General features: G+C 42.9%; 4 protein-coding genes across 6 annotated transcripts; 2 read left to right on the forward strand and 2 right to left on the reverse strand.

Moving 5' to 3' along the window:
- Nucleotides 1–985: 985 nt before the first annotated feature.
- On the forward strand, nucleotides 986–9,916 carry LOC115549079 (F-box only protein 6). Of its 2 annotated transcripts, none has more exons than XM_030364116.1 (6): nucleotides 986–1,148; nucleotides 6,062–6,326; nucleotides 6,598–6,712; nucleotides 6,789–6,884; nucleotides 7,323–7,482; nucleotides 7,567–9,916. In XM_030364116.1, the coding sequence occupies exons 1-6, from the start codon at nucleotides 1,104–1,106 to the stop codon at nucleotides 7,711–7,713; spliced, it is 828 nt and encodes a 275-aa protein (XP_030219976.1). In that variant the 5' UTR covers nucleotides 986–1,103; the 3' UTR covers nucleotides 7,714–9,916. The 2 variants fall into 2 exon arrangements, with proteins under 2 accessions (XP_030219976.1, XP_030220044.1); XM_030364184.1 differs by having other exon boundaries at nucleotides 7,347–7,482.
- A 140-nt stretch (nucleotides 9,917–10,056) lies between these two features.
- LOC115549209 (cell division control protein 42 homolog) lies at nucleotides 10,057–13,739 on the reverse strand. Of its 2 annotated transcripts, none has more exons than XM_030364313.1 (6): nucleotides 13,621–13,737; nucleotides 12,992–13,141; nucleotides 12,808–12,880; nucleotides 12,606–12,715; nucleotides 11,907–12,104; nucleotides 10,057–11,104 (listed from the first exon to the last, which is right to left on the reverse strand). In XM_030364313.1, exons 2-6 carry the CDS (start codon nucleotides 13,094–13,096, stop codon nucleotides 11,015–11,017), a joined length of 576 nt encoding a protein of 191 aa, XP_030220173.1. In that variant the 5' UTR covers nucleotides 13,097–13,141; nucleotides 13,621–13,737; the 3' UTR covers nucleotides 10,057–11,014. The 2 variants fall into 2 exon arrangements, with proteins under 2 accessions (XP_030220173.1, XP_030220254.1); XM_030364394.1 differs by lacking the exon at nucleotides 10,057–11,104 and adding an exon at nucleotides 11,127–11,733 and having other exon boundaries at nucleotides 13,621–13,739.
- Nucleotides 13,740–13,831: 92 nt separating this feature from the next.
- LOC115548995 (acidic mammalian chitinase) lies at nucleotides 13,832–19,872 on the forward strand. The gene is made up of 11 exons (XM_030364003.1): nucleotides 13,832–15,961; nucleotides 16,129–16,158; nucleotides 16,360–16,561; nucleotides 16,686–16,742; nucleotides 16,834–16,999; nucleotides 17,203–17,327; nucleotides 17,516–17,639; nucleotides 17,809–17,994; nucleotides 18,184–18,300; nucleotides 18,563–18,704; nucleotides 18,830–19,872. The coding sequence occupies exons 1-11, from the start codon at nucleotides 15,937–15,939 to the stop codon at nucleotides 19,156–19,158; spliced, it is 1,503 nt and encodes a 500-aa protein (XP_030219863.1). The 5' UTR covers nucleotides 13,832–15,936; the 3' UTR covers nucleotides 19,159–19,872.
- Nucleotides 19,620–25,674, reverse strand: mfsd4ab (major facilitator superfamily domain containing 4Ab). The gene is made up of 10 exons (XM_030363908.1): nucleotides 25,297–25,674; nucleotides 24,950–25,148; nucleotides 23,550–23,798; nucleotides 23,135–23,276; nucleotides 22,456–22,571; nucleotides 21,484–21,657; nucleotides 20,869–21,016; nucleotides 20,712–20,782; nucleotides 20,467–20,587; nucleotides 19,620–20,374 (listed from the first exon to the last, which is right to left on the reverse strand). The coding sequence occupies exons 1-10, from the start codon at nucleotides 25,524–25,526 to the stop codon at nucleotides 20,283–20,285; spliced, it is 1,542 nt and encodes a 513-aa protein (XP_030219768.1). The 5' UTR covers nucleotides 25,527–25,674; the 3' UTR covers nucleotides 19,620–20,282.
- Between the last annotated feature and the right edge of the window lie 1,200 nt (nucleotides 25,675–26,874).

Here is a 26,874-nt window from a genome sequence, read left to right on the forward strand (position 1 = left end):
ATTTATTATTATTATTTTTCCACAATGTGTTGTTTTAAACTATTTATGATAACTTTATGCTCTGTAAGGTGACCTTGGGTGTCTTGAAAGGCGCCCTTTAAATTAAATGTATTATTATTATTATTATTACCGTGGAGATACCCTTGGAGACAATAGAAAGTGACGTCCAGACGCTGATTGGCTGATACGTTTGCCACTTTGCATATTGACTTTTTGGATTCCTATTTGTATTCCTCTTTGGATTCCTATTTGGATTACAAAAAAAAAACGATAACACTCAAAAGAATCCGACAAAATGTTATTGTATTTTTATTGTTATAACTATTGCAAATGTAATTGAGGATTGCATTGTCACTTTGCATATTAAAATACACTTTGAATAACGTATTTACAAATTACATTATGAAATTGCATAATGCATTGTCAATTGCATAACGTAATTACTTATTGAATTGCAAATTGCAAATTGCATTGCCATTTGAATTTTGCTACATATATGCTTCCATAGACTGCAGCATAGTCATGTCTTTACCCAAGATTGGAAATCGGGGTCACAAAAAAGCAAGCTAAGGGAAAACAACTCCGAACCGATTTCTTTCAAAAGAAAGGTGAATATAACTTTAGGTGTAAGAATGGTTTTGGGCTAAGTTCAGCAGTTGTTTAGATTGAACGCGAGGATTCTGCCTTGGAGCATGATTGAATTGAAAAACATTAAATGATCAAGGAAATTAAACTAAACGAAAACGAGAAGCTTGTGATTTGGGTCGGCTTAGCTCAGGAGGTAGTGTGTTGACTTGCAACTGCAAGGTTGCTAGTTCGATCATCGACTCCGGCATCAAAGCTGAGCATTGAGGTGCACCTGAGCAGGACATCTCCTCCCAACGGGCTTGCTGTCTGTCATCTTGCATGTTTGACGTATGGTTTGTCAATGGAGCGCTTTGAAAGTGTGCTAAATTCAAAGTGCATACATTTCCCAGCATGCAAGATTTTCTATGCAAGCGGAAGTGACTTGTGGTTTTTGCAAAGGGGAATTAGTGAGACATTCGAAGTGTCAACATTTCCGTCCCAGAGGTTAGACAGATCTCTGACCATGTCCCTGACAGATGTCTGACTCCACAGCAATGGGTTCATCTCAAAGCACTACCAATGTAAGTACACTATTTGTGGACAAGGAACCACCAGGCATGTGTATTAAGAGTCTGTCAAATTTGATGTTAGCATGGTAAGAACTGAAAACGAAGAGGAACATCGGTTGTTAACTTAACTTGACATGATTCATAACGACTCCTCAGAAACCAGTTGACGTTATGAGTCAAATGGTTTCTGAGCAATCTGATTCGTACATTCGTATGTGCCAGGGACCCAGGAAGTGTGTGTGTGTGAGTTAGGGGGGGGGGGGGGACGTCATAATAAATGCTGCGCAACATCCATTGTTTACAGAGACGAGATGACTGGTGAAGTCACATTCAGGGCTCTGCTCTGATAAATTCTCTACTGGTGTGTAAAAAGACTAACTCTGCCAACTAGCCACTGTTATTCACAAACGTTAGCAAGTAAACAATGTGGAAATTAGAGTCAACTCGGCTGATACTGTGCTGAATTTCACACACTAACAACATGCCGACTTGGCTAGAATGCATATAATCCCGGACCACAAGTTGTTGCGGTCCGGGATTATACACAGCGTTATAACAAGGATTCAGGAGGTTATTTCTAAGGTTTACAAAGGAAAGTGATAAAAGAAAGCCTTAATTTTCATCCAGAGTTACGAGTTGTCTGATATGAGGAAAGTGAACCGAAAGTGAACCGTCCGTCTTTGCTCTTTTTTTGCCAACCATTTTACAAATCAAAACGATAACATTCAACGTGTCTATTAATATGGCCAGCAACATTTTACACCAGTTTGTTGTGCCTACACCGACAATGTCTGAATAAAAGGAAATGATAATGTGATAAATATCCTAAAAAGGGCAAGGCCGGATTAACCATTAGGGCAACTGGGCACTTGCCCAGGGCCCGTGACATCAAAGGGGCCCTTGACAAGGTTTTTTTTTTTTTTTTTTCAAAGTGCAAACATACATCTACAGACACCACATAACACGACAAAACCCAGATACGTGTGACAGACATGTAACATATACCAAAACATAAAGAATTATACGGGGACAAGGACAGATTACAAGAGGGTTTGGGGAGGTGTTTGTGAGAGGGAGAGAGTGTGTGTGTGTGTGTGTGTGTGTGTGTGTGTGTGTGTGTGTGTGTGTGTGTGTGTGTGTGTGTGTGTGTGTGTGTGTGTGTGTGTGTGTGTGTGTGTGTGTGTGTGTGTGTGTGTGGCCAGATGCTTTCCTCCGGCATCTCCGACCCCCAACGCGATAGAGGTCACACCCGAAGCACCTTATCCCCCCTGATGAATCCCCCCCTCCCCAGGGCAGCCGGCCCTAACAGCCATTAACAGTGGTAATGGAGGTGAGGCTTATTAAGTTAAGTTAAGGCCTACCTAGCTGTTTGCTGTCAAGACAATTGAAACTTTCAATAAGTACTCATCAAGCCACCAAGTTCTGATGATAGCGACTTTACGATTGTTTGGGGGGGGGGGGCCTTGAGCCTTGTTGCCCAGGGCACAGAAAATTGTTAATCCGGCCCTGAAAAAAGGTGGATGTCAATAATTTAATGAAAAATCATGTTGTATGATAAAATTTTACTCAAAAAGAATTGATTTGTTCAGAAAACTTTCTCACTTGCAGTTACAGCCAGGGGCCACCAGGGGGGGGGGTGCTGCAGCAGCCTAAACACCCCCACTTCCTGCGTCCCTGGTATGTGCAGAGGCGGGACTCCACTAAATGGTTCTGGTATCTAGACTGGTTCCCGAACCTGTGCATATGATATGCGTGTTCGCACTTTTACAGGTCCCTCAGACCCTCGTCCACCGCAAGGGCCTGACCTGCTGATTATGCCCAACCCTAGTAGGGCTGATTATGATTATGGCTGATTACTAACCGTGTTTGTACGGTTTGTACTTTTAATCGAACATTTCCTGTTGTAAATAGGCATGGCTTGCAGCGTACAAAAGTACGTGTTGTAAATAGACTAAATGAATAGCAGACCATGTATTTGAAGTGCTCGTGCTCGCACTGAAAATTTCAGCTATGCACCAATCAACGTGGGCACCGCCCACATTCCCCACGGCGCCGTGTATATAAAGCGGCGCAGAGCAGCGTTGTCCTCCACTCTATTCATTCAGCAATTGGAGGGAACAGCAGGTGGGAAACTAGACGGCTACGCCTACAATCATAGAACTAGTTGTTCTATTTCATGCAGGCTACGCCGTCTAGGCTTCGCCTTATCGGCTAAGGTGAAGCTGCGAGCGGAGCCCAATCAATGTACTCCTGCTGGACCCCAGTCACAAAGACCTAAGTCAAAGGGCACATCAGACTCAAGAACCCAAAATTCTCCTGAGAGCACGCAAAGCGAGGATCAAGAGATTAAAGCGAGTCTGTAACTTCTGACTCAACCCTTATTTCATAATCTATGAAAACCGCAGAGCAACAAGTCCGCTGCCACTGGGGGCGGAGCTAGGAAAAAGCCCAAGCCACCAACTGCGGCGAGCAGCAAGGCCCCCCTCCCGTCCACTCCAAACGAGAGGCGGTAAGAGGAACCGCTGGCAGGCATAACAATGAACAGAGCATCTAATTGAACGAAGAAGCTCTGGTTGCCGGTGAACACACAGAATGTGTAAACCTGGAACGAATGTATGCGACATTGGATTAAAAGTCCACACAAGCAATCAAACTTTCAATAAACGCAAAGCGTTTCTTAAGAGACAAGGATTCATTCTAAATGGTGGACAGGATATTACAGACCCCGGTTATGAACTGTAACCAAAGACAGAATATCCGGTCACTCCCAATACCAGCGTAACGCTGGGACGCCACGATGAGGCGAAGCCAAGACGGCGTAGCCTTACTTTCCAGAGACACACAAGTGTGCAACTTGACCGTATGCGACAGTAGACTGGTTTAAAGGCAGTGGCGCGTTGTTCAGATGCTATTTTAAGGGTGCATGCATAATGTTCACCTCGAGCATACACTTTGCTTCTCTCATCTACCTAGTCACACATTCTTGGTAAATTATTTGGGAAAGAACAGCTGATACAGCGTTAATAAGTTGTACTTTTAAGTCAATGCATCTGCAAACACCGTACAGCAAACACATATTTTCTTGACGCAGACATCGTGTACAAGCCCATAACTTTTAGGATTGATGAGTATTTGATCGTGAGAAAACATTATTTTACCGTGATTGAGTTAAAATGAATGAATGCGGGCGTGCATAGAAGAATTAATGAATGCGGGCGGGCGTGCGTCCATCAGTTTAAACACACGCAAACTAAACACGCAATGCATAATACAGTCCATGGCAATGTATTGTGGCGAACAGCGCGGGAAAGACGGGAGCCCAGATTAAGCGGTTATTCAATTCTCGTATGGCGACACATTAGTGCTATAATTCACTAATGTTATAAAAGATACATTCGGGCGTATTATATTATTCCACACGAGTAGATATTAACTGCAAGCGCGCAAATGATCTCTGCGCGCGCAAAACAGCCTCTCGCGCGCGCAAATTACCTCAGCGCGCGCGAAACCTCTCGCGAAAGATGTTTTTACGCTCTCGCTCAAACTTAATTTTGGCGCTATGGGGGAGGGAACCAAGGCAGGGCGGGCTTTTCATATGATTGGCCGTTTCTGAAGCACGATATTTGATTGACAGCCCTCCTCAGCCCTCCTCTCATTCAATTCTGAATTGTACAGTAAATGGCTGAAACGATAGTTACGTATTGTAACTCCAGATTCTATGAGTATAGGCGCAGGCTTTTAAGTGTCGGCCTCATTGTCCTTTAAATAAAGAAGAAAAGCTGTTTATTGGGAGCAGAACGTCCGCCGGCGCCCGACTATATCTGCGAAATGCGGACGTCGTTGAGGCACGCCGCACGCGGATGTAATTGAGGCCCACGCTGTTGGTGGTCGGGGACTACAAATTTTTCAGTGCTACGGCTCACGCCTAGGGATAACCTTATAGGGATAGCCTTAAAAGGCTGCGCCTATACTCATAGAATCTAGAGTTACAATAAGTAACAGCCATTTACTGTACAATTCAGAATTGAATGAGAGGAGGGCTGAGGAGGGCTGTCAATCAAATATCGTGCTTCAGAAACAGCCAATCATAGGAAAGCCCGCCCTGCCTTGGTTCCCTCCCATAGTGCCAAAATTAAATTCGAGCGAGAGCGTAAATACATCTTTCGTGAGAGGTTTTGCGCGCGCTGAGGTAATTTGCGCTCGTGAGAGGCTGTTTTGCGCGCGCTGAGGTAATTTGCGCGCGCGAGAGGCTGTTTTGCGCGCGCAGCGATAATTTGCGCGCTCGCAGTTAATATCTACGCGTGTGGAATAATATAATACGCCCGAATGCATCTTTTATCACATTAGTGAATTATGGCACTAATGTGTCGCAATATTGATTAGCTTAATCATAGCCTTACTGGCTTACGTGAAACTGACATGCCTGAGTCATATGCATTTACAATTTTACAATGACATGTAGCCTGATGCATATAGCAGTTTAACGTGGGCAACCTGCTTAAGTTTAGCCTACTTTATCCCTTTATACCTTTAACAAAAAGACAGCAGATTAATAATTCAAAGAATTTTATTGAATATATTTCGGTTAAAACAATCCACAATGGACTTTAATCGTCTTATTATTTTCAAGTTCTCCAAAAAACAATTGCATTGTTAAGGAGCGGGGCAAGGGGACCCAGGCGCTGGACACAGGGAGGCAGAGACGGGGTAAAAGGACAGAGGGTTTATTGGGACACGGGGTAGATGACAAGCTGGGGCGAAGCAAGCGGTAGTCAGGCAGGCGAGGGTTCGGCAACAGGGAGTCAGTATATCATGATATATGCACCGTTTCTATGGCCCTCATTTACGTAGTGGGTATTTTGGTTCTAAACGGTTTGAGCCAAGATGGTTGCTGGCTGAATGAGGCTCACGGTCGATGCTGTCAGTCTGCAGGCGACACGACTCTTCCCCCGGAGCTGCTGCAGGAGATCTTCGTGAACCTCCCTGCCCATCAGGTGGTGCGAGTCTGTCCACTAGTTTGTCGTGAATGGAGAGCATTGGTCAACAGTGAGTGCCTGTGGAAGGAGCGGTGTCGGCGCGAAGGCTACAAGCCCGGCGATGAAGCGGGGCAGGATGTAGTCAAAGGCTGGAAAATGTTCTACTTCCTGTCGAAAGACAAACGGAATCTTCTCAAGAACACGAAGGCAGAAGGTGAGACTCCCGCCCTTTGATAACCACAAGGCTTCTCTGTTATCAAGGCACTCAGGTGGTTCTATAGCCACTTGATTAAGTAACGCTTGCTTTCCTAAAGCATCATACATCATATATTTTTTTGTGTAGACTGAACCAAAAACCTACCATACCAAAACCTAAATCAGGTTTCGGTACAAAACCGTGGTATGAACCGAACCTTGATTTTTTTAAACGTCCCACCCATATTTTCATCTGTAGTATAAATGGTTAAATCCTCTACTTTCCTCAGAGGGCCTCAAATATTGGAACATTCTGTCCAATAAGGGAGATGGGTGGGTGACAGAGGAAGTGAGGAGTCCCCACCCAAATGAGGGAACAACACAAACCTTTGTTAGCTCTTATGGGTGAGTAAATATATTCTGCCAACCTAAAAGATACTCACAATACACATCTTGTGAACATATCCTCTTTTGTCTTCAGTCCATGTATTAAGTCTCAGCTGATTGACCTGAGGAAGGAGGGGTACAACCACCACATCATGGATAAGTTCCAGCCAGATATCAGAATATCGGATTGGTGAGAAAGATTTCAAATGAACTTAATAGGGGATGTAGTTATTATTGTTGTTAGTACGTTTATTAGTAACTTCAAAATGTGGAAACTGCATAATGACATTGACAATTTATATCAGTTTGAAGTCACTAATAAACATGCCGTATTTACCCAAAACCGGGTAAAGACTTTAATAAATGTGGTGTGTGTGTGTGTGTGTGTGTGTGTGTGTGTGTGTGTGTGTGTGTGTGTGTGTGTGTGTGTGTGTGTGTGTGTGTGTGTGTGTGTGTGTGTGTGTGTGTGTGTGTGTGTGTGTGTCAGTCATAATATGTAAATAACTGATAAAAAATCACACCGGATACTCGCCAAGCTTTATTAATTACATTAGATGTATTTCTGCACTTTATGCAAATACTTGGCAATGCACTTTCTCACAATTCAGTTTTTGATTTAAAAATAAAGTTGTGCTTCAAAATTGTGCTCGAGGTATGCCCCTCGATTCGACTGCGCCTGCGAGTACGAGATACGGGTGGAGCTACTAGACAAAAAGAAGGACGCTCTTCAAGCCTTCTCTCCCGAGAAAGTTAGCTTTGAGCAGTGGAACGATGAGAAATGGAACAAGGTATTGACTGAATCATATATAAAATAATCTAAAATGTGAAACTAGAACATTTACCTTCTTAAACAATAACGTCTTATGTTTCAGATGACCCATGTCTTTAGGAAGTACGGACAAGGGGTGCGATATGTTAAATTTGTCCACGGCGGAAATGACAGGCAGTACTGGAAAGGATGGTATGGAATTCGAGTAACAGACAGCTGCGTTGAGATTGGTCCACCGGAGGATAGATAACAAGGATTCCACATTGAATATAAATTAAATGTAATATGTAAGCATGCGGCACTTTAAATGCAAAATTGTGGGATATTGTCTATTTTCTTTAAATTACTGTTTGTCTATCGTTTAACACTTGCACTCGTACCTAATTGCTGCAAATTACATGCATATTTTGTCCAAGTAAAATAAAATGTTTCTAGAGAATTACTTATCTATAGTCGGAGCAGAAAAAAAATGTTTTCTCAATTGTATTGTAACTCAACGATCCCAAGCCATTTCATTTGTCGTTCCTTGATATAGTCCGCCACTCAGATGGTATTCAATCTGATGGAACATACTCTGAATATAGCCATAATATGACTTCCTAAGGCAGTGGTTCTCAAACTTTTTATACCGCATACCACCACAGAAAATATTTGTCTCCCCAACTACCACGATTATGACAGATGTTATAAAATATAACAACAAACAGAATTTGCGTAGGCCTGTGGCCCTATTCAGCTGCGCACATCTCATGCAGGAGGCACATTTATTCTTAAAAATATTATTTTTTGTTAGCTGTTGTCAGCTGTACAAAGTGGTAGCACTAGAACAGAGACACGGAAACACATACACATACACACACAGCAAGTGAGAACATGATCTCATGGTAAATGTATCTCCGTTCGTACAGTGGCAGCTGGTGGTTTTCAAAGTGAGGGAGGAAGGATTGCGTGCTTGGATGCCATTGACCTGCTTGCAGTGTTAGTGGCGTACGTATGTGAGACTCAAGTTGTTTCAGGGTGTTATGTGAATTGATACTAATCCACCAGGGGCAGCATTGTACTTTGAAAGCTGGTGGGCATCATGTCTTGGACTACAAGGGCAGAAGGAAAGGATGCATAGCCAATTAGTCAAATCAGGCCTACTCTTGATTTGTAAAACTAAATAAAAGAAATCTGGGCGTAGAATTTTGCCTATTTTTGCCCTCAATGACTGAAGCTATTGGTTGTTATTTGGCTATGTTTATTTTCAGCTACAATTGTTCTAGGAAAAATTAAGACACAAGACCAAAGGTGATGCCATTTAAAATGCATAATGCTCTGAATCATTCACTAACATCCTTTCCACAATATCAAACAGAACGATCGGAGTAACAAACAATCAAAAGAACAACAAGAACATTATTTAACAACTATTTGCATGGGCTGTAAGCCTAACATTGTTTGAGGCAAATGTGGACGTTAATGGATGTTACAGAATGTTGGTCATGGTGTTAATACAATTAAGATTGAGGGACTTCATTTATAGATCAAATCAATCCTCCTCGCGGGCTCCGCAGCCCGGCCGCAGGTGCCGCATGTGTGAACCCCATGTTGTTCACCGGCCGCCAACACTTTCGGGGAAATGAATAGGAGTCAATGGAGGCTGGGGGAGGAACGTCCTCCCTGAAGTAATTGCCGATCGCCGATAGGAGCTGCTAATGTCCCTTTACCGAGGGAAACGAACATTACATATTCAAAGGTATTAAGTAGAGCTGTCAGTTAAACGCGTTATTAACGGCGTTAACGCAAACCAAATTTAACGGCGTTAATTTTTTTTATCGCGCGATTAACGCAATTATTTTATATATAAAAAATAAAAAAATAAAAAAAATTTCTTTGGCTCAAAACAAAGCAGCAGTAGCCTGACTGCTATGTTCAAATTACATTTGTTCAAAGCAGTCGTTTAATTGCACTATAGGCTCTTTTTTTGTGATCAGTGTGTATGCCAATGTTATCAATAAAAAATCATTTGCACAAGGCAAGCCGATGCACTTCACCATGTTGCGATTAATCACGATTAAATATTTTAATCGCTTGACAACTCTAGTATTAAGGGAATTAATTCAGTAGGCTGGGCAATGTAAATGTTTTATTCTCAACAATGTTAAGGAGGATCTTCCTCCCTCTCTTCACTGCATTCATACTAGTATTTTGATCGTTTTTAATCTAACAATTTTTTTTTTCTGATTCCTCTGCGTACCACTTGATAGCGGTAGTACGCATACCATAGTTTGAGAACCACTGTCCTAAGGTAACTGGTTTCATTGATCCATCTCATAGTAAAACACGGTACACTTGTTGATAGCGAGAGCCATTTAAGAAAAACAAATCACTCTCATTTGAAAAATTCTTGGTGTATGTTTCTGCTATGCTTTGCACTTTTGTTCACAATAAACAATTTTAAACAAATACAATTCCTTTCTGCAAAATGTGATCCTTACAACTGGTGTGTATCATCAGTGATCAGTCCTCACATTAATCACATTGTGGACAAGGGTCATTATTAAGGCTTTAAAGTTCATGAGTCATAGTCACCGGTCACCAAACACATAAGGGGGTTTAAAGTAATACTGGTTTTATTGTGGTCAGTTGTTCACAAGCAGATTACAGTAGTCATTTAGATACAATATAAAAATCAAACAGTCATATGTACAGCAAGGTAAACATTTTTTGTTCACTCGTTTGAAGCTTCACTTCCCATGATTTGATGCCACCTTTGACTGGATATCAGGGCTGCTATCTCTCTGACATCGATTACCATGCCAAATAATACATGAACTATATTCCATTCATGTGTAAACTTTCAAATAGTTCATATTTAACAACATTTAGCAATGTTAATATAATCAGCTCTGATGTTACCAAGATATGTCCTACTCTTGTAAGTTTTAAGTTTGAGCCATCTTTTAAATTATGGTATTTCTAGTATGATCATTTCACACAATGGGACAGTGATACAATGTTGGATTTCATAAATGTAAAAATAATGTAACACACATGACAATTTTGATAGATGAATGGTGGCAGTGAGCACTAGAATGTGATGAGGGCCTTTCTTGACGAGGATAGAGAACATGGTTATAAATAAGGTGTGAGACAGGAGCCAAGAGCCTACACTGCAGGCAAACTGTCATTAACATTTTTGTATGTGTGGTATTTGCGTAAGGATGGCTCTTGAGTAAACACATTTTTACATAACAGTGGGTCTCCACTGTTGTGTAGTCTCCGTGAATGTGCACCGGTTAACATGTGGTCGGCCCTCATGTTGAACACACTAAGCTCAGTAAATAGTATCCAGTGTTTGGATCACAAAACTGTTAAGTCTATCATATATATAACGCAGTATTGAATCTTCAAATAAAAACAATCATGGAATAATATAGTCCCCAACATATCAGGACTTGCAACTCAATCTATAAACGTATTAGAATGAGGGTTTTGCTCTGGAATTTCTTTCAACATTTTTCATTTTGGGTTTGAAAGCTAGGAGGTGGAAGAGTCCCGGAGAGATTTCAAAGTAGTATACATTTACGTCTTTTCTTAGGTTCAGGGGGTTCCAGAGCGGCCAGTATGGCCTCATCAAACACATTCTTTAATCCTTTCTGTGGAAGTAAAACACGCAAGTTCAAAAAACATTGCTACTGATCAAATGGACAGTTTGGCAACATGGTTATTTATTATTTAACATATGACTACACCTGAAACAGGGCAATCAAAATGTTCCTTTATTTAAATTCCACATGATTCCCCTCACAAATAAATAGTATTAGTAATGAGAGGGGCAGATGAAGTACAAAAAGAAAAGTGACAGGTATAAAAAATGAAACTCAAAAACGTTATGTATGATCTCGATGATACTCACTCAACTGTATTTAAGTGTGTAATACAGTAGCACACTTACAGTATAACGAAATGTCAAAATAACCGCATATTATGTTTATAACGCAAAAGGAAAGATTGGCACCTTTCACGAGCTAGAGTAGAATAGAAGTCAGAATAAGCCGATCCAAAGCAAGACAGGAACAGGCAGCGGGGGCAAGGGGGTTGAAAGAGCATTGGGTTGTTTTTTGTGGCAAATACACATTTGTTATACAATGAACTAGCAGCAGACAATCAAGAGGCAACCTCAGGGCGGAAGACATCAGAAAAGACAGCACTTTCTCTTTCTTTGAGTTTCGGGGGGCTCTAAAGCAGCTAGGATAGCCTCATCAAATACGTTCTTCAGTCCCCGCTACAGAGAGATAAAGAGGAGGGGCAGAAAGAGAGAGGGGGGGGTGCACACCACCAGGGTTAGAGGAAGTCAGGTTAGTTAGCAAAAAGGTCAGAAAGAGGAGAGTTGACTTGATCACAGCACTTGCTTGCCATGGCGGTCCCACAACACAACCAATCAGGGCAATGTATTACCTGCGTCAGGGCGGAACACTCCACGTATTTGACGGCCTTGAGGTCGCGAGCAAGCTTCTCCGCCGTCTCCGGGGTGATGGGCTTCTGCTTGTTCTTGGCGAGCTTCTCCACGGTGGACGGGTCATCCCTCAGGTCGATCTGAGTGCCCACCAGCAGAAAGGGAGTCTTGGGACAGTGGTGAGTTATCTCAGGGACCCACTGTGAAACAGAATGGCAAAACGTTGTTCATCAGAGCCTTCAAATCGTACCCATGCCATCATTATCCATTCCAATGATTATTTGGAATAATGTTAACAGATTTTCTGCACCAGGCTGACCAACATGTTAACTATGATGGGCACAGTTTTCAAATCCAATGACTATATATTTTTTTTTTCCAAAGACATCTTAATATCTGATAAATCATGCAATTTAGTTAAATGATAACCATTAAAGTACAGTCTGGGTCTAATTTTATTTGATTTTACGACACATCAGCACTAGGATTTAACTTTGCATGTCCCTTTGGTGAATACATTGTGTAGCATTCCAACATATTTATTGCATAGTTTAAAAAGATGACGATAATCATTTAAACTAACATTAAATAGTCTTAAACATTTCTTAATGTCATAATAAAGTGTAAATCCAGTAGTTATTGCAGAGATGGTAAGAGAACAAAATGTCTGGCATTAAAAAACGTATGTAAGATGTACTCACTTTTTCTTTTACGTTTTCAAACGAAGAAGGTGAAACAACCGAGAAACAAACTAGGAAGACATCAGTCTGCGGGTAGCTTAAAGGCCTTAACCTGTCGTAATCCTCCTGACCTGTGAACAAAATGACAAGCCGTTTCATACAAGGAAAAATCCCCATCCTTGTGTTCAGTTCATAACAATAACAAGAAAGAAGGCTTCGTTACCTGCTGTATCAAATAAACCCAGGGTGTACGGTTCACCCCCAATCATAACAGTTACTGCATAGTTGTCAAAAACCTGTGGTGCAAGAAAGGAGGACATTGATGCAAATGCTTCTTTGCATGCCATTACATTGCACACAAAAACATGAGCATCACCCACTGATAAATATTTATGCAATGTACTTACAGTCGGCACATATTCAGAGGGGAATTTGTTGGTGGTGTATGAGATCAATAGGCATGTTTTTCCCACCGCTCCATCCCCAACAACAACACACTTGATGGTCTGCATCTCTCCGTTGTTCGACTCTCTGTTGTTCGACTCGATTTCAGACACCTGGCAAGGCAGCAGACAGTTCAGCTCCAAGTCATAGTAGTGTCAAGTCACGTTCATGAATGAATTGAAACTAAAGATTCAGTATTGACGATGACGATTGACTACGAAGTGCCTCGACAGGATGGCCCCACATAGCTCCGAGTTGGAGACACTAGCTAGCCACTCACAGACGCAGTGGCTCAATCGCTCTGTGATGTAGCAAAGCGGATTTTTTAAGCAACACCATCTTTCCACATCGTTGTTAGTCATTATCATGTCATCGTTGTGGGGAGTTAGCGAAGAGTCAAAGCGATGCTAGCCGTCACAATCATTGGTCAGCGACCTAGCTAGCGGTAAAGCCCCGCCTGAGTCAGCTAACAGCTCGGTTAATCGACGTGGTTTCCCGATTCACAACACCGACAACAAACACGATGAACTGTTCCAGACCAATAAATAGTAAACGTTTTAGAGAAGATATGTAAATAGTTTGATGGTCCTACCACAGTCCGTTTGTGTCTCTGTTAAAGCCCCGTGTAAAGCCGGGCGTTGGCACGAGCAGCTCTGTTCAGTACTGAGGGCTCAGCCAGTGTTGCCAGATTGGTCCAGATTTCCGGCCAAATCTGGCAACCCTGGCTGCAGCGCGTTCTAGCAGTGTTGCCAGATTGGGCAGGAAGTATTGCCCAATCTGGCAACAATGGGCTCAGCTTCCAAGTGGTGACGTCACCTTCTCCACTCTGCACTTCCCTTCCTAGTTTTCTCACTGCTGCTGGAGAGCTGTTGTTAACTTGTGTTGTTTTGCTGAGATCACGTAGGCTGAAAGTGTTGGCTTTAATAATATACTTTAAGATTTAATGGAAAGTAAAAATAAAAAAGAAAGCGAGGATTTGAGATGATTGGATGGGAAATATTACTAGAGAATATAGTGAAAAAGGCCTAGCACTCCACTCATAATGTTACTTGTGTATAACTTTTTTTAAAATGAGAGCTCTGGTACCCACGAAATGCTGTAATGTTCAGAATGCATGCACATTGAACAATCGTACATGACTTATCGATCGCAGGGACAGGATATGGCTGATAAAAGGATATTTCGCATCCAGGGTGTATGAGTTGATTTCTGTATTTAACACTAGGTGGCGCAAGATACCGACATTTACCACTGCGTGTCCGTCCGTGCTGTGTGAACAAATACATCACGCTCGATATGCACTTTATATAATTTGCATGTATTGCATAATGACCTATAAATTATTTTTTTATTTGTTGTTTTATTTTCTGACGTATGTTGTTCTCAAGTGTTTTCCAAAGTCGATATTCATCACGTGTCTCAAAACAACTTTCCAGCTAATAATTGCTAATATACTCTAATAGCCTCTCCATTAAAACACCATATGCTGTTGAACAATCTTTCACACTATGGAGTGTAATGTTTTTGTGTTAAGTTTAAATTCTGCAACACAACCGGTTTACACCTTGGACTGTTTGCGGCAAATAATTTGCATTTGCCGCATTTGGTTGGGAAACATTTTTGCATTTTGACACGTGGACCTAGCTTGGTCAGCTATTGATCTAAAACATATTCACAAGTCATCTGAATGAAATACAAGTTTCACCTTCTCAAAGGGAGACTAGGGAATATATAACATATTATTTTAGTTTAGGAGGACAATCAAGTTCCATTTGAACATAGTGTAGACTCTATACTATGTTCAAATGGAACTTGATCGTCCTCCAATACTAGAGGGTTAGAGAGGGTATAGGTATACCTGAGTGGAATTATAACAGCAGAAAGAAAGAAAACAGAACAATCACTTCTTTAACCTTTTCTGCTGTGCTGAATCTTGGCCCTGACCAATGTTTTCCATTGACACCTCCCTTTATTAAATATTACATAAATGTATGGAGATAAGGTACTGTGGTATTTCACTGGGGGCAAAACGATTAGATAAGTTTTTGCAATTCTGCTGTATGTTCAAATCTTAACACATATCCAATGAAAGCAGTTTGCATTATTTTCTCTTTTAAATTTGCCTTTTGGTTTCTGTCAACTAAACATGTTTGATTAAAGTTTAATTTAACGGTCAGCAGTTGTATTACACATTCAGATTATTTGATGTTAACCAGTAGCCTATTGGTGTGTAATATTTATATTAATATAATATGATCTAATGGAAAGCTTTCCTTTACGTCATGTGTTAACTATATATTTTAATGAAAACACTGTTGAGAAAAGTTTAGAAATTGGAGTATTATTGTAAAAAAACAAAAACAGACATGTACTTACTTAGGTCTGTAGAAAACCAAATAATTGAAGAAAACAATATTGTGGTGTACATAGGAACGGTCAATCCCTAATCTAGTTTTGAGTGCTGTTACACCCTTCACAAGGTCATCCTGTTGCCCACCTCGCACAGAACAATCCAACACATGAAGTACCAATACTATAAAAATACTGAAAGGTCATATTATACTTTAATCCTGAGCAGGACTAATCAATACAAAACAGTGATATGTAGTTGGGCAGTGTCATGAAGATACATAATATGAATGCCTTGTAATAACTGAAACCACATCAAGTCATTCCACAACCTATCCATCAATCTATTAATTTGAGTAAAATTCATGAGTCATAAAGATGTGTGAGCTTGATAAGTAATCACACACTGCTCCGTGCATGCAACTTGCTTGATAGTCTGTAGTGAACTTATCTTTAGCAAATAAACTCTTTCTTGAAAACAAACCATTGGAGTAGGTTTATGTAAAGTTTGAGGGTATAAAAGCATGGCCTCCCCGGGACAGACCAGTACGAGGCAATCATGGGTAAACTACTGGTTGTGGCGGGTGAGTTTATTTCCCTGTATAAGGGATAGCCTACTTTTTATTATAGTATAATAAAGACGACTGTCAAGAGTTTTTGATGATTTTAAAGTTATTACATAAATGATGAATGTGATAAAAGAAAGTTTTTTCTGTCTTTCTTTGGATTAACGATACTTCTCCTTTCACAGCTCTGGCCCTCTTGTTCAATGCACAGCTTGGTAAGAACTCTCAGTAACCTATATATATATATATATATATATATATATACGGTATATCACTCAATTAACAGTAGACTAAGACTGACCTAAATTATATTTGATGTAATTTGAGTATTGTATTACATGCATATGAACCTTCGATTTGCCTTTGATGAGACCTTGAGAATTTCTTTGAAACTGCAAATTGGTCTTCTATCACAGGATCTGCCTTCAAGCTGTCATGTTACTTCACCAACTGGGCTCAGTACAGACCCCCCCCCACCATCTACATGCCCACCAACATTGACCCCTGCCTGTGCACCCATCTCCTGTACGCCTTCGCCACGATGAAGAACAACATGCTGGCCACCTACGAGTGGAACGACGTGGAGCTGTACAGCCAGTTCAACGGATTGAAGAACCAGTGAGTCAGAACCACCGAGTCTGAGCGGTTTCTTCCTCCAACCCTGTGGGATTTAATTTCTTGTTTCAATGGATGAGAATTATGAAGGGAAATCATCAGGTCTTAAACCACTTTCTTCTTCCAGGAACGGCGAGTTGAAGACTCTTCTGTCTGTGGGCGGATGGAACTTCGGATCTGCAGGGTAAAGCTGTTTGATCTTCATAATTCCTTTAAAGTTACTATTTCCATACTAGACTATTTTTTGTGCTAACACAAACCCTTTTCAAAAAAAGCTTCTCAGCCATGGTGGCCAGTCCAACCAATCGCCAAACCTTTATCAACTCTGTTGTGGTGTTCCTGAGGAAGTATGAGTTTGACGGGCTTGACATCGACTGGGAGTACCCAGCCCTCAGAGGAAGCCCCCCAGAGGACAAGCACTACTATTCGGTTCTGCTTCAAGTGAGTCGTCCGTCTCTTGCAGGTCGCCTGTGTTTCGAAGGTGCTTGGGACTCATTTGATCAACGCCTCTTTTTGATCCTCTAATTTTTTGATACTGCAAATCAAACGAAATGCCCTGTTGGTCAAAGCAGTGAGATGAACACGACAACATGGCCTCCTGTTTGGCCCTCGGGCATCTGACGGCCCCTGTCCTCCTCCCACAGGAGATGAGAGCTGCCTTTGAGGCCGAGGCCAAGAAGACCAGCAGGGCCCGTCTCCTCCTCTCCGCCGCCGTGGCTGCCGGCCAGGGCAACATCGAAACTGCCTATGAAATCCCGGCTCTTGGCCAGTAAGTTCAACTTATTAAACAGGTGTAAGATACATAGATAGCGGTAACAAAAAAACGCGATTTTAACACAGCCGTAAACGCCATTTGATCTCCTTTTCTCCTGGTGGGAGATACAATTCCAAATTGTATTCTTCGTTGTCGGGCGGTCGAACAGTTGCCTCAAACCTCATGACTTCTTTGCCGAGCAGGGCCCTGGATATGATCAACGTCATGACCTACGACTTCCATGGCTCCTGGGACCCCATGACCGGAGAGGTCAGTCCCCTGTTCAAGGGCCCCGAGGACCACGGTGGATTCATCTACTTCAACGTCGTAAGTCAAGACAGACTCGCCAAATACTCCTGTGATTCCTAACATGGACCCAACAGGATGGATTAACTGTCCTGCACAACATGCACAATATAAAAAAAAGAAGGCCTCAAAACATCGGTTTTGCAAAGCGTAGCTCCTAAACTGAGCTATCGCCCTGCTTTTGTTCCAGGACTACGCCATGAACTACTGGAAGGACAACGGAGCCCCCGCTGACAAGCTGATGGTCGGATTCCCCACCTATGGCAACACCTTTACCCTGCGTAACCCTGCCAACCACGGTGTTGGGGCCCCCACTGCCGGAGCTGGAACCCCTGGAAAGTACACACAAGAGGCCGGAGAGCTGGCTTACTTTGAGGTACTGCTGAAGACATTATAACAAAGTGTTGTAACGTATCCTGATGCCCTGTCATGCAAGCGGACTTGATATCAGTTGTTTTTGTGTCGGTTTTCCTTGCTATACTTCACGTAACATGTGTTTCAAACAGGAATACATGAGGATGAGTGATTATGTATGAATTGACCATTTTCTTTCATTATCTTCCAGATCTGTGACTTCCTGAAAGGAGGGACTGAGGTGTGGAACGCGGTCCAGGATGTGCCCTATGCCTACAAAGGAAACCAGTGGGTGGGCTATGACAACATGAAGAGCTTCCAGATTAAGGTAGGCAGGACGCTGTTCCTTCCAATTATAATCAGTGTCTTCTTGATGAAAAGCAAATGCTGCAGATTTAATGTTGTCCATTCCTGACAGGAACAATAGCTAATAGGTGAACTCTCACGTTCCTTATGGATGTCCTCCTTAAATGATAGGGGTTAAATGAAGCAAAGTCTCCATCTTTCAACATGGAAGTGCAGACATAAACGCCATGTTTTTTGATTATGGGTCTAAGAACTGGTCATCACCTACTTGTGGCTGTCTTTAGGTTGACTGGGTGAAGAAGAACAACTTTGCCGGAGCCATGGTCTGGACCCTTGACATGGACGACTATTCTGGAACCTTCTGCAACCAGGGGAAATACCCCCTCATCAACGTGCTGAAGAAGGGCCTCGGCCTGGAGTCCGCATGTGAGTGCATGTGAAGGTTGTGTGTGGTTATGCGCTCAAAAATACAATGCAAAGCAATGACCACTTTTGTATTGGGCTGTAGCTACGGCCTACATTGTAATATGTCTCTATGCATCTGTCTGCAGCTTGCACTGCCCCTGCGACTCCCCTGCCACCTATCAAAGGTGTGACCAGTGACGGTGGAAGCAGCTCCGGTGGGGGAAGCAGCTCCGGTGGGGGAAGCAGCTCCGGTGGGGGAAGCAGCTCCGGTGGGGGAAGCAGCTCCGGTGGCGGCTCTGACCCTGGAACCAAGGGCATGAGCGCCACCTTCTGCGTGGGCAAGGGCAACGGAATGTTCCCAGACCCAACCAACAAGAACCAGTTCTACCAGTGCAGCATGGGCAAGACATACTTCCAGCACTGTACCAATGGGCTGGTCTTTGACACCTCCTGCAGTTGCTGCAACTGGGCCTAGAGCGACCCTGCGGTCAAACGTTGACAAGCTACAGCTGTTCCAAGGCAGAGAGGATCATGGTCTTACGGGTGTGAGGTCTCTGATGTGTGTGTGTGTGTGTGATTCTGAATTTAATCAGGTTTCTGTCACATCGGTTTGATGACTTTGTAAAACGCTGACCCTTTCACCTTGAACACGTTAGTTCGGAAACAAATAAAAACCTAAGACTGCATATGTTGCATTTTTGGTCTTTCATCATGGATTTGTGTACACAATACAATAGTAACAGTACACTTATTCATCATATATATATATGAAAAACCTTATTTTAGATGACCATTAACTACTTGGTCAGTTTATATTAACTCTCTGTCGCAACCACAGGGTCAAGACAACACATTGCACCTATATAGGAAAGCAAGATAGGACATGCACTCATTTGTGTACTTGTAATGTTAATAAAATGGGATTCAGTTCCTTTGTTAATGGAGTTCATGAGCAACAACATTTTAATTGGAAAACTTGACTGTGAAACATAAACAGTGTTATCTTGGTGCTTGACATCTTTTTACATAAAACAAACCAGATTCGAGAGGGTTTTGGTGGGTCAGTAGAGAAAAACTGCATATATTTCCCAAAGCGTTGCTCTCTCTGGATGAACCAAAACAGCCCTGAGGATTCTTAGTTTTGGTTGGTTTGTTATGCATACAGTTAAAGTTTTAAACGTATTCACAGTAGCACACACTCTGTAATGCTGTAGCCTAGGCATTTCAATTCTAGACAAAAAACATGTACTTTCTAGGCTAAGACTCAGTACACGCTTAGTCGTACATAATCCTAACAAAACTGGATCATAATAAAATGTGGCAAACACATCTTTGTACACAAATGTCTCACATTAAGAAAATAAAATGCAATAGTGTTTGCAATCTTGTGAGTAATTCTTTACAAACATCTTAACGATCATTCATTCAAACCAAACAATAGCGAGAGACATGCACTTACAAACTAAAACATTATACTTCACATAATGTCAATGCTGCAACAGGATCATTAAAGAGCAGGGAGTGCTTTGACATCCTGAGAACAAATATGTAATTTTCCCTTCCGGCCCAAAATGACCAGCCAGAACAGCCCAGTGGCCCTCAGCTGCCCTCTGCCCCCGTCTGCTCTGCGCCGACGGCTCCGTTCTGCCTCGCCACCGTCACCTCCACCATGGTGCTCTTCTTCGCCGTTCCTGTTGAGTTTAGGGAGAAAACGGAAGGAGTATTTGAACAGGGTTGGGTTATCACATTTCAAATTCGGCGTGAGCGGCGAGGAAGAACGTACCTGTGAGGTAGTTTCTGTGCATCCGATTGAAGAACATGAGGCCCATGAAGGCCATGAAGCCCAGGCAGGCCACGACCAACCCAATCACCAGGAAGCTGTAGCTGCCCTGGGACTCTATAATCTGTGGGGTGTAGGGTACATGGAAACGTTCAAACCACCTGACGTAGCCTACCTCTTTCAACGCATATACCCATCTATATAGACCTGCTTTTTTATTAAATATGAAGTAAGTACTCCAGCATTACCGTGCCAACCAACAGCGTCATCACCATCTCTCCCATCCCAGCGCTCGTGACCAGGACAGTTGTTGCACATCCTGAAAGCAGAAGAAGACCAACTCTTAGTTCTTGATTGTCATTCTTTAAAATAACGATGCAAAGGACATCTGCAGTTTTGCTCCACCTTGGTAGTCCAGAACGTCTTCAGTAAAGGCCAGCATGCAAGGGAATATACTGCTGAGGAAGAGACCACAAAAACCGGTCCCAACGAACAGGAAGATTTTGTTGGTGTAGAAGATTAACAGCATCAGGACGGTCACGATGACGCCCACCTGGGATCGGAGACACAGAGAGAATGGTCTGGTGAAACAAAGCCAAGGTGAACTCAAGACTGATATTCTACAGAGTTTCCCAACATTGGTTGGCTCTTCTGGTATGCATAGGTCAGTCATGGGACACACTGTAGATATTTGATGGAGCCTCCAAAAATCCTATTTGAAAAGCTTAAATTACATACAAACAGACTAATGGTTAAGACTAGTCTGGTCCACCAAACAGGAGTGGCATGATTTGCATCGCTCCGTTCACTTGGACATTGGTGTTATGATATGTCCACAGGGTTTAAACAATATGTGGGGGACACAGATGCAGAACTAAAGAAATGGGGCCCGGGGACAGACCCCTAGAGAGGGTTTGGGAATGGCTGTAGTGGAGGATCATCCATAGACTCAGTTGTGGTGGTAGTGACGGCACCGATACAGCGTGCAGCCCAGAGGGCCGGTATCGGCGGCGTCATTACCAGGTTAACCAGGAGCAGCTTCACAGGCTTGAAGCGGTAGTTGAGTGGGATGGACACCAGGCGGCCCACGGTGATGGCGGCCCAGAATATGCTGGCCAGGTAGCCAGCCGTCTTGTGGGGCAGCGACATGGGTTCCTCCACGGCGTACGTGTACACAAATCCAGCGTAGGCCCCCTGCAACACAGAGCCGGGAACCCTGTTCAACCCTCTCTAATATTGGTGTTCATGTCTGAATGGAAATGATTTAACATGGCATCGTCGCCGTGCTATGACTGTCATAATATATTTGATTTTAGCATGATTGTGATATCATTATGACGTACGGTATTGCTAATGAATGGTAGAGGTACATTGGAGACGTTCAGACTATGGATTGTCGTGATGCTGCGAATTTGTGCAGTGTTGTGTCGCAGCAGCAGCACAGTGTAACGTTACGGTCACTTTATGCTCTGCAATTTGGAGACGTCTTCATTTGGTGAAACTCCTTCCACACAAGTTAAAATGACAACTAAACAACCGTCAATACCCACCGTACGGAGGTTCTTTTATACAGCCCATTGAATCGAAATGGCCTCGTGGGGTGGCCGGAGGGTTTAGGTCACATAAACACACGCGGCCTATTACTGTTGTGATTTAGAAGAGCCCCCCGAGATCTACACTGAGACGTTGTACTCAAAGTCTGTCTAAAACAAACATGGCAATAAGATCCGCTCCTATTGTGTTGGTTTTAAAGATTCTCGTCCTCCCTGCTGTCTGCCATGACATGTATTGATCCTATCAGCCCTGGTCATTCTGCGGCCGGTATTAAACGCGTCATTCCATCAATAAGAGGGTGGGACGTCAGTAGGGGGAGGCAGGGACGGAGAAAGTTTGGTTCATTTGGGAGGGTCTGTTGGAGTGCCTATTTACTATCAGCACAGACAGAACTTTGCGCACCGCAGTGTTAAAATATTACTGGTGCCGTTAACTCACCACAATGCCATCGGTCATGAAGAGCACCAGCCCCCCCATGATATGAATCATGAAGAAGGACACGGGCAGCCCACGTAGGTTATCATTCTGACAGCAGCTAAAGATACTGCCGTGACCTTTAACAGAACACAAACATTATAGAACAAATAACCAAATGCACAAAATGGATGATGCATTTTCCTGAAAACAACAATATGACAACTGCTATGAATACAAATACCAGGATAACTACTTCTGTAAAAATGCAAACATAAAAAATGATGCAAACAATATGAAGAGTACAAATAATACCTTGATTAAGAATACTAGAATAAGAATATTATGATAATAACCATCACAATAGTTGCACCCATTTATCTGAGCAGGTGTCTTCTTGGCTTTGGGTGTGTGGATGAGGGCTGGTTGAAGCCACCTCACCTGGCCCAGCCTGATTGACCACTGGGGCTGGGGGAGGCTGCACACCTGTTGCCCATTGAGTAATCAGTGTGCGCAGGTTAAACCAGCCGTCACCACACACACTCGGGCACCAGGCCTAGGTGGACCTTGTTACATGGGCATTAACACCAGTGGTTGTGTACTCATTGATGCACCTGCTCTTCTGCTGTACCATTAACTCCAGCATGGAGATCCATTGACTATCGTCTTTCTCGGTAGTCAATCAGTTATTTGGGCCCCTCACCTCCAGCCTCCGGTGTCTCTGTGTCCCCCTGCTGGTGCTCCAATGCCAGTTCATCTTTGTCCATCAGGCTAGGGCTGCTGGGGCTGCAGGGGAACAGCCTCTCTCGGTACATCAGGAACAGAACGGCCAGGGGAACGGGCAGCTGGGGGGTATGTTAGCACAACGTCACCATGGAGCCAGCTGTGTGGGGTTTGTTCAGGTACGCAAAACACACTTAAATCAAATCATTGAATGTCTCCTCTTCTAAATACGACCGAGGAATAGGGATTTGTTCATCATTATTATTGACCACTACCAGTGTTCAATTATGGTATGTACGAAAAGTAAAAACACTACAAAATACAATCCTAGCAGAACCATATTCTACTGTCATATTTCATAAATGCCAGGGGTCATATACTGAGCAACGACTCACATTAATTATGGACATGATCCAGAAGGCGTAGTGCACGATGGACTCCTCCCCGTGGGGCCCTTCGGGGGCCCCGATGCTCTCGTTGAAGCTGTGCGAGGCCATGGGGCTGTTCCTCAGCATGTTCCTGTGGTGGTGAATCATCGCCTGGGTGGCGTTGCCCGTGTGGTTTCCACAGCCGCTCTCCGAGAGGAAGGGGTCCGCTATCAGGGGGCTCACCAGGGCCCCGAAACCGATGAAGAAGTGAAGCGCCTGGAGAAGGAGGAGGACGAAACAGTGGAGATTGTTATTGATGATGATGATGATAATAAGCGCTTTTCTACTCAAAGAACATTGAAATTATCTAAAAACTAGTGCTGTCAAGCGATTAAAATATTTAATCCCGATTAATCGCATTAATGTCATAGTTCCCTCGCGATTAATCGCACATTTTTTCTACTATAAATATCCCTTGATTTCGTGCTGCTAGCCTTTTAGTATGATCAGAGTGTTGAGAAGGAGAGTAATAAAATATATTTGGTAAGATGATTATAAGAAGAGGGACCCGCAGTGAATTCAACCCGGTCCACTTGACATCGGGTAGGTGCATGACAGTGGTAGGCCTACCGTAAAACATTTATTATTTAAACCAGTATGAATATTCCTACCGTACGTAGGCCTATACACATTACCAGGCTATCGAATAACACCCCCACACACACACACACACACACACACACACACACACACACACACACACACACACACACACACACACACACACACACACACACACACGGTGGCGGAGTGGTAATCGGGAGAGTCTGGAGAATTCCCGGTGGGCCGTTAACGTTTCGGGGCTGTCGGGCTGACTACTGCGGGATAACAAGATTGCGTTTATAAAAGTTCCTTGCAGCGCCGTCCGGCAGCCTGAGCTGTGCGCCCGCAACTTCACACTCACTCAACAGCCGCAACATTCACAAACTGTCAACGTCGCAACCAAGTCCATTTTGTCTAGAGGGAAGTAACTGAGCGGCCCCTCCCGAAGTGGTACAGCACAGATGGGCCTTGAACTGCGATTGGTCAGAAAGACGTAACAGCTAATGACAACATTGAACTCTCGTGCAGGCTCGAACAGAGTGACACACAAACACACACACACAAACACGCGATAAATTAAAGCTGTTCAAATTGGTTTGCGTTAATAACAGTTTAAACTGACAGCACTGCTAAAAACACTAAATACGAGAGTAAAAATTAAACAAACACACATGAACGGCGTGTCGGGCCATCTCAAAAAATAGCTCAAAACCTCAACCAGGCTTGACCTGGATAAATCAAGGTTAAAAAAGAATGATGACACCTGTCTAAACGTTGGGTGCATGGTTGGGAGCTCATGATGATCCATGTGTGTGGGACAGCACCTGCAGGAACATGGCCGAGTCCTTCTGGTAGATGGTGACCAGCTGGATGTTGGCGATGGTGTCGATGAGGCCCATTGCCAGGCCAGACACGGCCATGGCGACAGCCAGCAGCAGGACATTATTGCACAGGGGGATGATGGCAAATACCACCGAGATGACCACGGCAGAGACAAACAGGGTTGACAAGGCACTGAACAACCTTCAGACAAACGAAAAAAAACAATAAGAAATGTTTTTTTGTCCACTTTGTCTCAAAGGGAGAGTGGATTGGTTACTATGAGTTAGTGAACAGGTTCAGTATGGTCGGGGTCCATGTGGCCTGTCATTCAGGCTCATGCTTTACTCACGTTTTCTTGAACACACCCGCGATGGAGCTTCCGATCAGCAGGCAGAATTGCTGGGCAAAGAACACCCAGGTGATCTGACTGAGCGTGGAGCTGGTCTGACACTGCAGGTCCAATATGGTGGGTCCCAGGAAGGCAATGCATAGTCCGAAACTAAAGAACACACTCCAGTAGGTCAAGGTGTGATGGGCATTATTTTTAAAAAGTGTTAGAATCCGCTCCTCTATAAACATCTTACTAATACTATTTTGACAGTATTTGAGTTTGAGTTTGTTCGGTAAATCTAGGTGAAACAAAATAAGTACTTTGCTCCACTTAATGTGTTCAACACAACACTGTTAGCTACAGAGGATGCCTGCACACTGACCAGTGGTTTGCTTTGCATGTTTGATATCTTTTAAAGTGTTTAGTCTGAGTTCCCTCCCCTCTGGTTTGCTTAACTGAAAAGGATGTTTTCTCTCCCTCTCCCTGGTTAATAGGTAAGGTAAAGAATCCTTACAAAAATAAAGCTGCTTCAATTGGTTCAATGATTGCTGATGACCAGCCGGAACATGACAGATCATCTGTGGTGTGCAATGTTATCTGAGACAATACAGATGTATGTGCTGCTACCATGTTAAGCTCATAGTTTGTCAAATACAAATATGGTTGCATAAATGTGCAACAGGCCAATGCAGAATTGGGCATGAAGACAAAGATCTTTCATATGGATAAATATCAATATGGTTGTATACATATGTGAAATATGCCTTTACAGAATGGGGCAAAAGAGAAAGATGTTTCAAATGAACAGACCCAACTCTCAATCTCTTCCTCTCTTTATAATGATCCCTGAATATTTACTGTATGTGAGTGTACCAGCAGCAACTGTTTCTTTAAATAAAAGTGAAATGATAACAATTTCAACTGCAGGGAAATCCCTGTTAAGGGATAAACATTTAGCTGAAAGTACACATGTGTGTCAATGTTGATTAAAGTATGAATGAGATTATATGCTACCTGGCCTCCTTAATCATTGTAGGGATGAGTAAAAATCGGCCACTTGTGTGACAAGTGGTCACTTCCGGCGGGATGAACTTTGGACGTGCTCACGCAACAATTACTTATTTCAACAATTACTTATTTCTCTTGAAATCATCTTTTCAATCTATACCAGATGTCTCCATTATTTTAGATGTCAGAGATGTGATCTCCATAGTTGGTGGGAGATTTTCTTAACTTATTGTCAATAAACTTGGCTTGTGAATGTGGTACTTTGTTTGGAGCACTATAAGGGAACCACAGTTAAAGTCAAACGATTGTCCAAAAGGCATTGGCTACTAGTGGCTTTAGCGGTGTAACTGATTTGCCAGCATCTGTTCTTGCTAGGCCAGAGATATGGTTAGGAAACTAAACCCAGAAAACATGAATACCTTGTTGTTGTACAAAAGGCATTCATTAACATTCACTTCCTGTCCCTGAGATGAAGCAACATCAAGTCACTTATTTCATTTTTTTACTTATATTTCTTTTTTCAGCTATTTTTCGACCAACATTATCCCAGAAGACCAAAAGGAATTTGTCTTAATATCAACAGTACAG

Source organism: Gadus morhua, chromosome 1 (assembly GCF_902167405.1).
Source record: "Gadus morhua chromosome 1, gadMor3.0, whole genome shotgun sequence".
Lineage (NCBI taxonomy): Eukaryota > Metazoa > Chordata > Actinopteri > Gadiformes > Gadidae > Gadus > Gadus morhua.

What these genes read in the sequence shown, in the direction of transcription:
- LOC115549079 (XM_030364116.1), top strand. Translation starts at nt 1,104, where the DNA reads ATGTCTGACTCCACAGCAATGGGTTCATCTCAAAGCACTACCAAT. An exon ending in CATCTCAAAGCACTACCAAT is followed by an intron (nt 1,149 to 6,061) that starts GTAAGTACACTA and finishes CGATGCTGTCAG; the next exon opens with TCTGCAGGCGACACGACTCT. An exon ending in ACCTTTGTTAGCTCTTATGG is followed by an intron (nt 6,713 to 6,788) that starts GTGAGTAAATAT and finishes TTTTGTCTTCAG; the next exon opens with TCCATGTATTAAGTCTCAGC.
- LOC115549209 (XM_030364313.1), bottom strand. Translation starts at nt 13,096, where the DNA reads ATGCAGACCATCAAGTGTGTTGTTGTTGGGGATGGAGCGGTGGGAAAA. An exon ending in GGGTTTATTTGATACAGCAG is followed by an intron (nt 12,716 to 12,807) that starts GTAACGAAGCCT and finishes TTTTGTTCACAG; the next exon opens with GTCAGGAGGATTACGACAGG. An exon ending in TTGAAAACGTAAAAGAAAAA is followed by an intron (nt 12,105 to 12,605) that starts GTGAGTACATCT and finishes TCTGTTTCACAG; the next exon opens with TGGGTCCCTGAGATAACTCA.
- LOC115548995 (XM_030364003.1), top strand. Translation starts at nt 15,937, where the DNA reads ATGGGTAAACTACTGGTTGTGGCGG. An exon ending in TGGAACTTCGGATCTGCAGG is followed by an intron (nt 16,743 to 16,833) that starts GTAAAGCTGTTT and finishes TTTCAAAAAAAG; the next exon opens with CTTCTCAGCCATGGTGGCCA. An exon ending in ACTATTCGGTTCTGCTTCAA is followed by an intron (nt 17,000 to 17,202) that starts GTGAGTCGTCCG and finishes CTCCTCCCACAG; the next exon opens with GAGATGAGAGCTGCCTTTGA.
- mfsd4ab (XM_030363908.1), bottom strand. Translation starts at nt 25,526, where the DNA reads ATGTTTATAGAGGAGCGGATTCTAACACTTTTTAAAAATAATGCCCAT. An exon ending in AGCTGCTCCTGGTTAACCTG is followed by an intron (nt 21,017 to 21,483) that starts GTAATGACGCCG and finishes CTCCGATCCCAG; the next exon opens with GTGGGCGTCATCGTGACCGT. An exon ending in AGACGTTCTGGACTACCAAG is followed by an intron (nt 20,783 to 20,868) that starts GTGGAGCAAAAC and finishes TTCTGCTTTCAG; the next exon opens with GATGTGCAACAACTGTCCTG.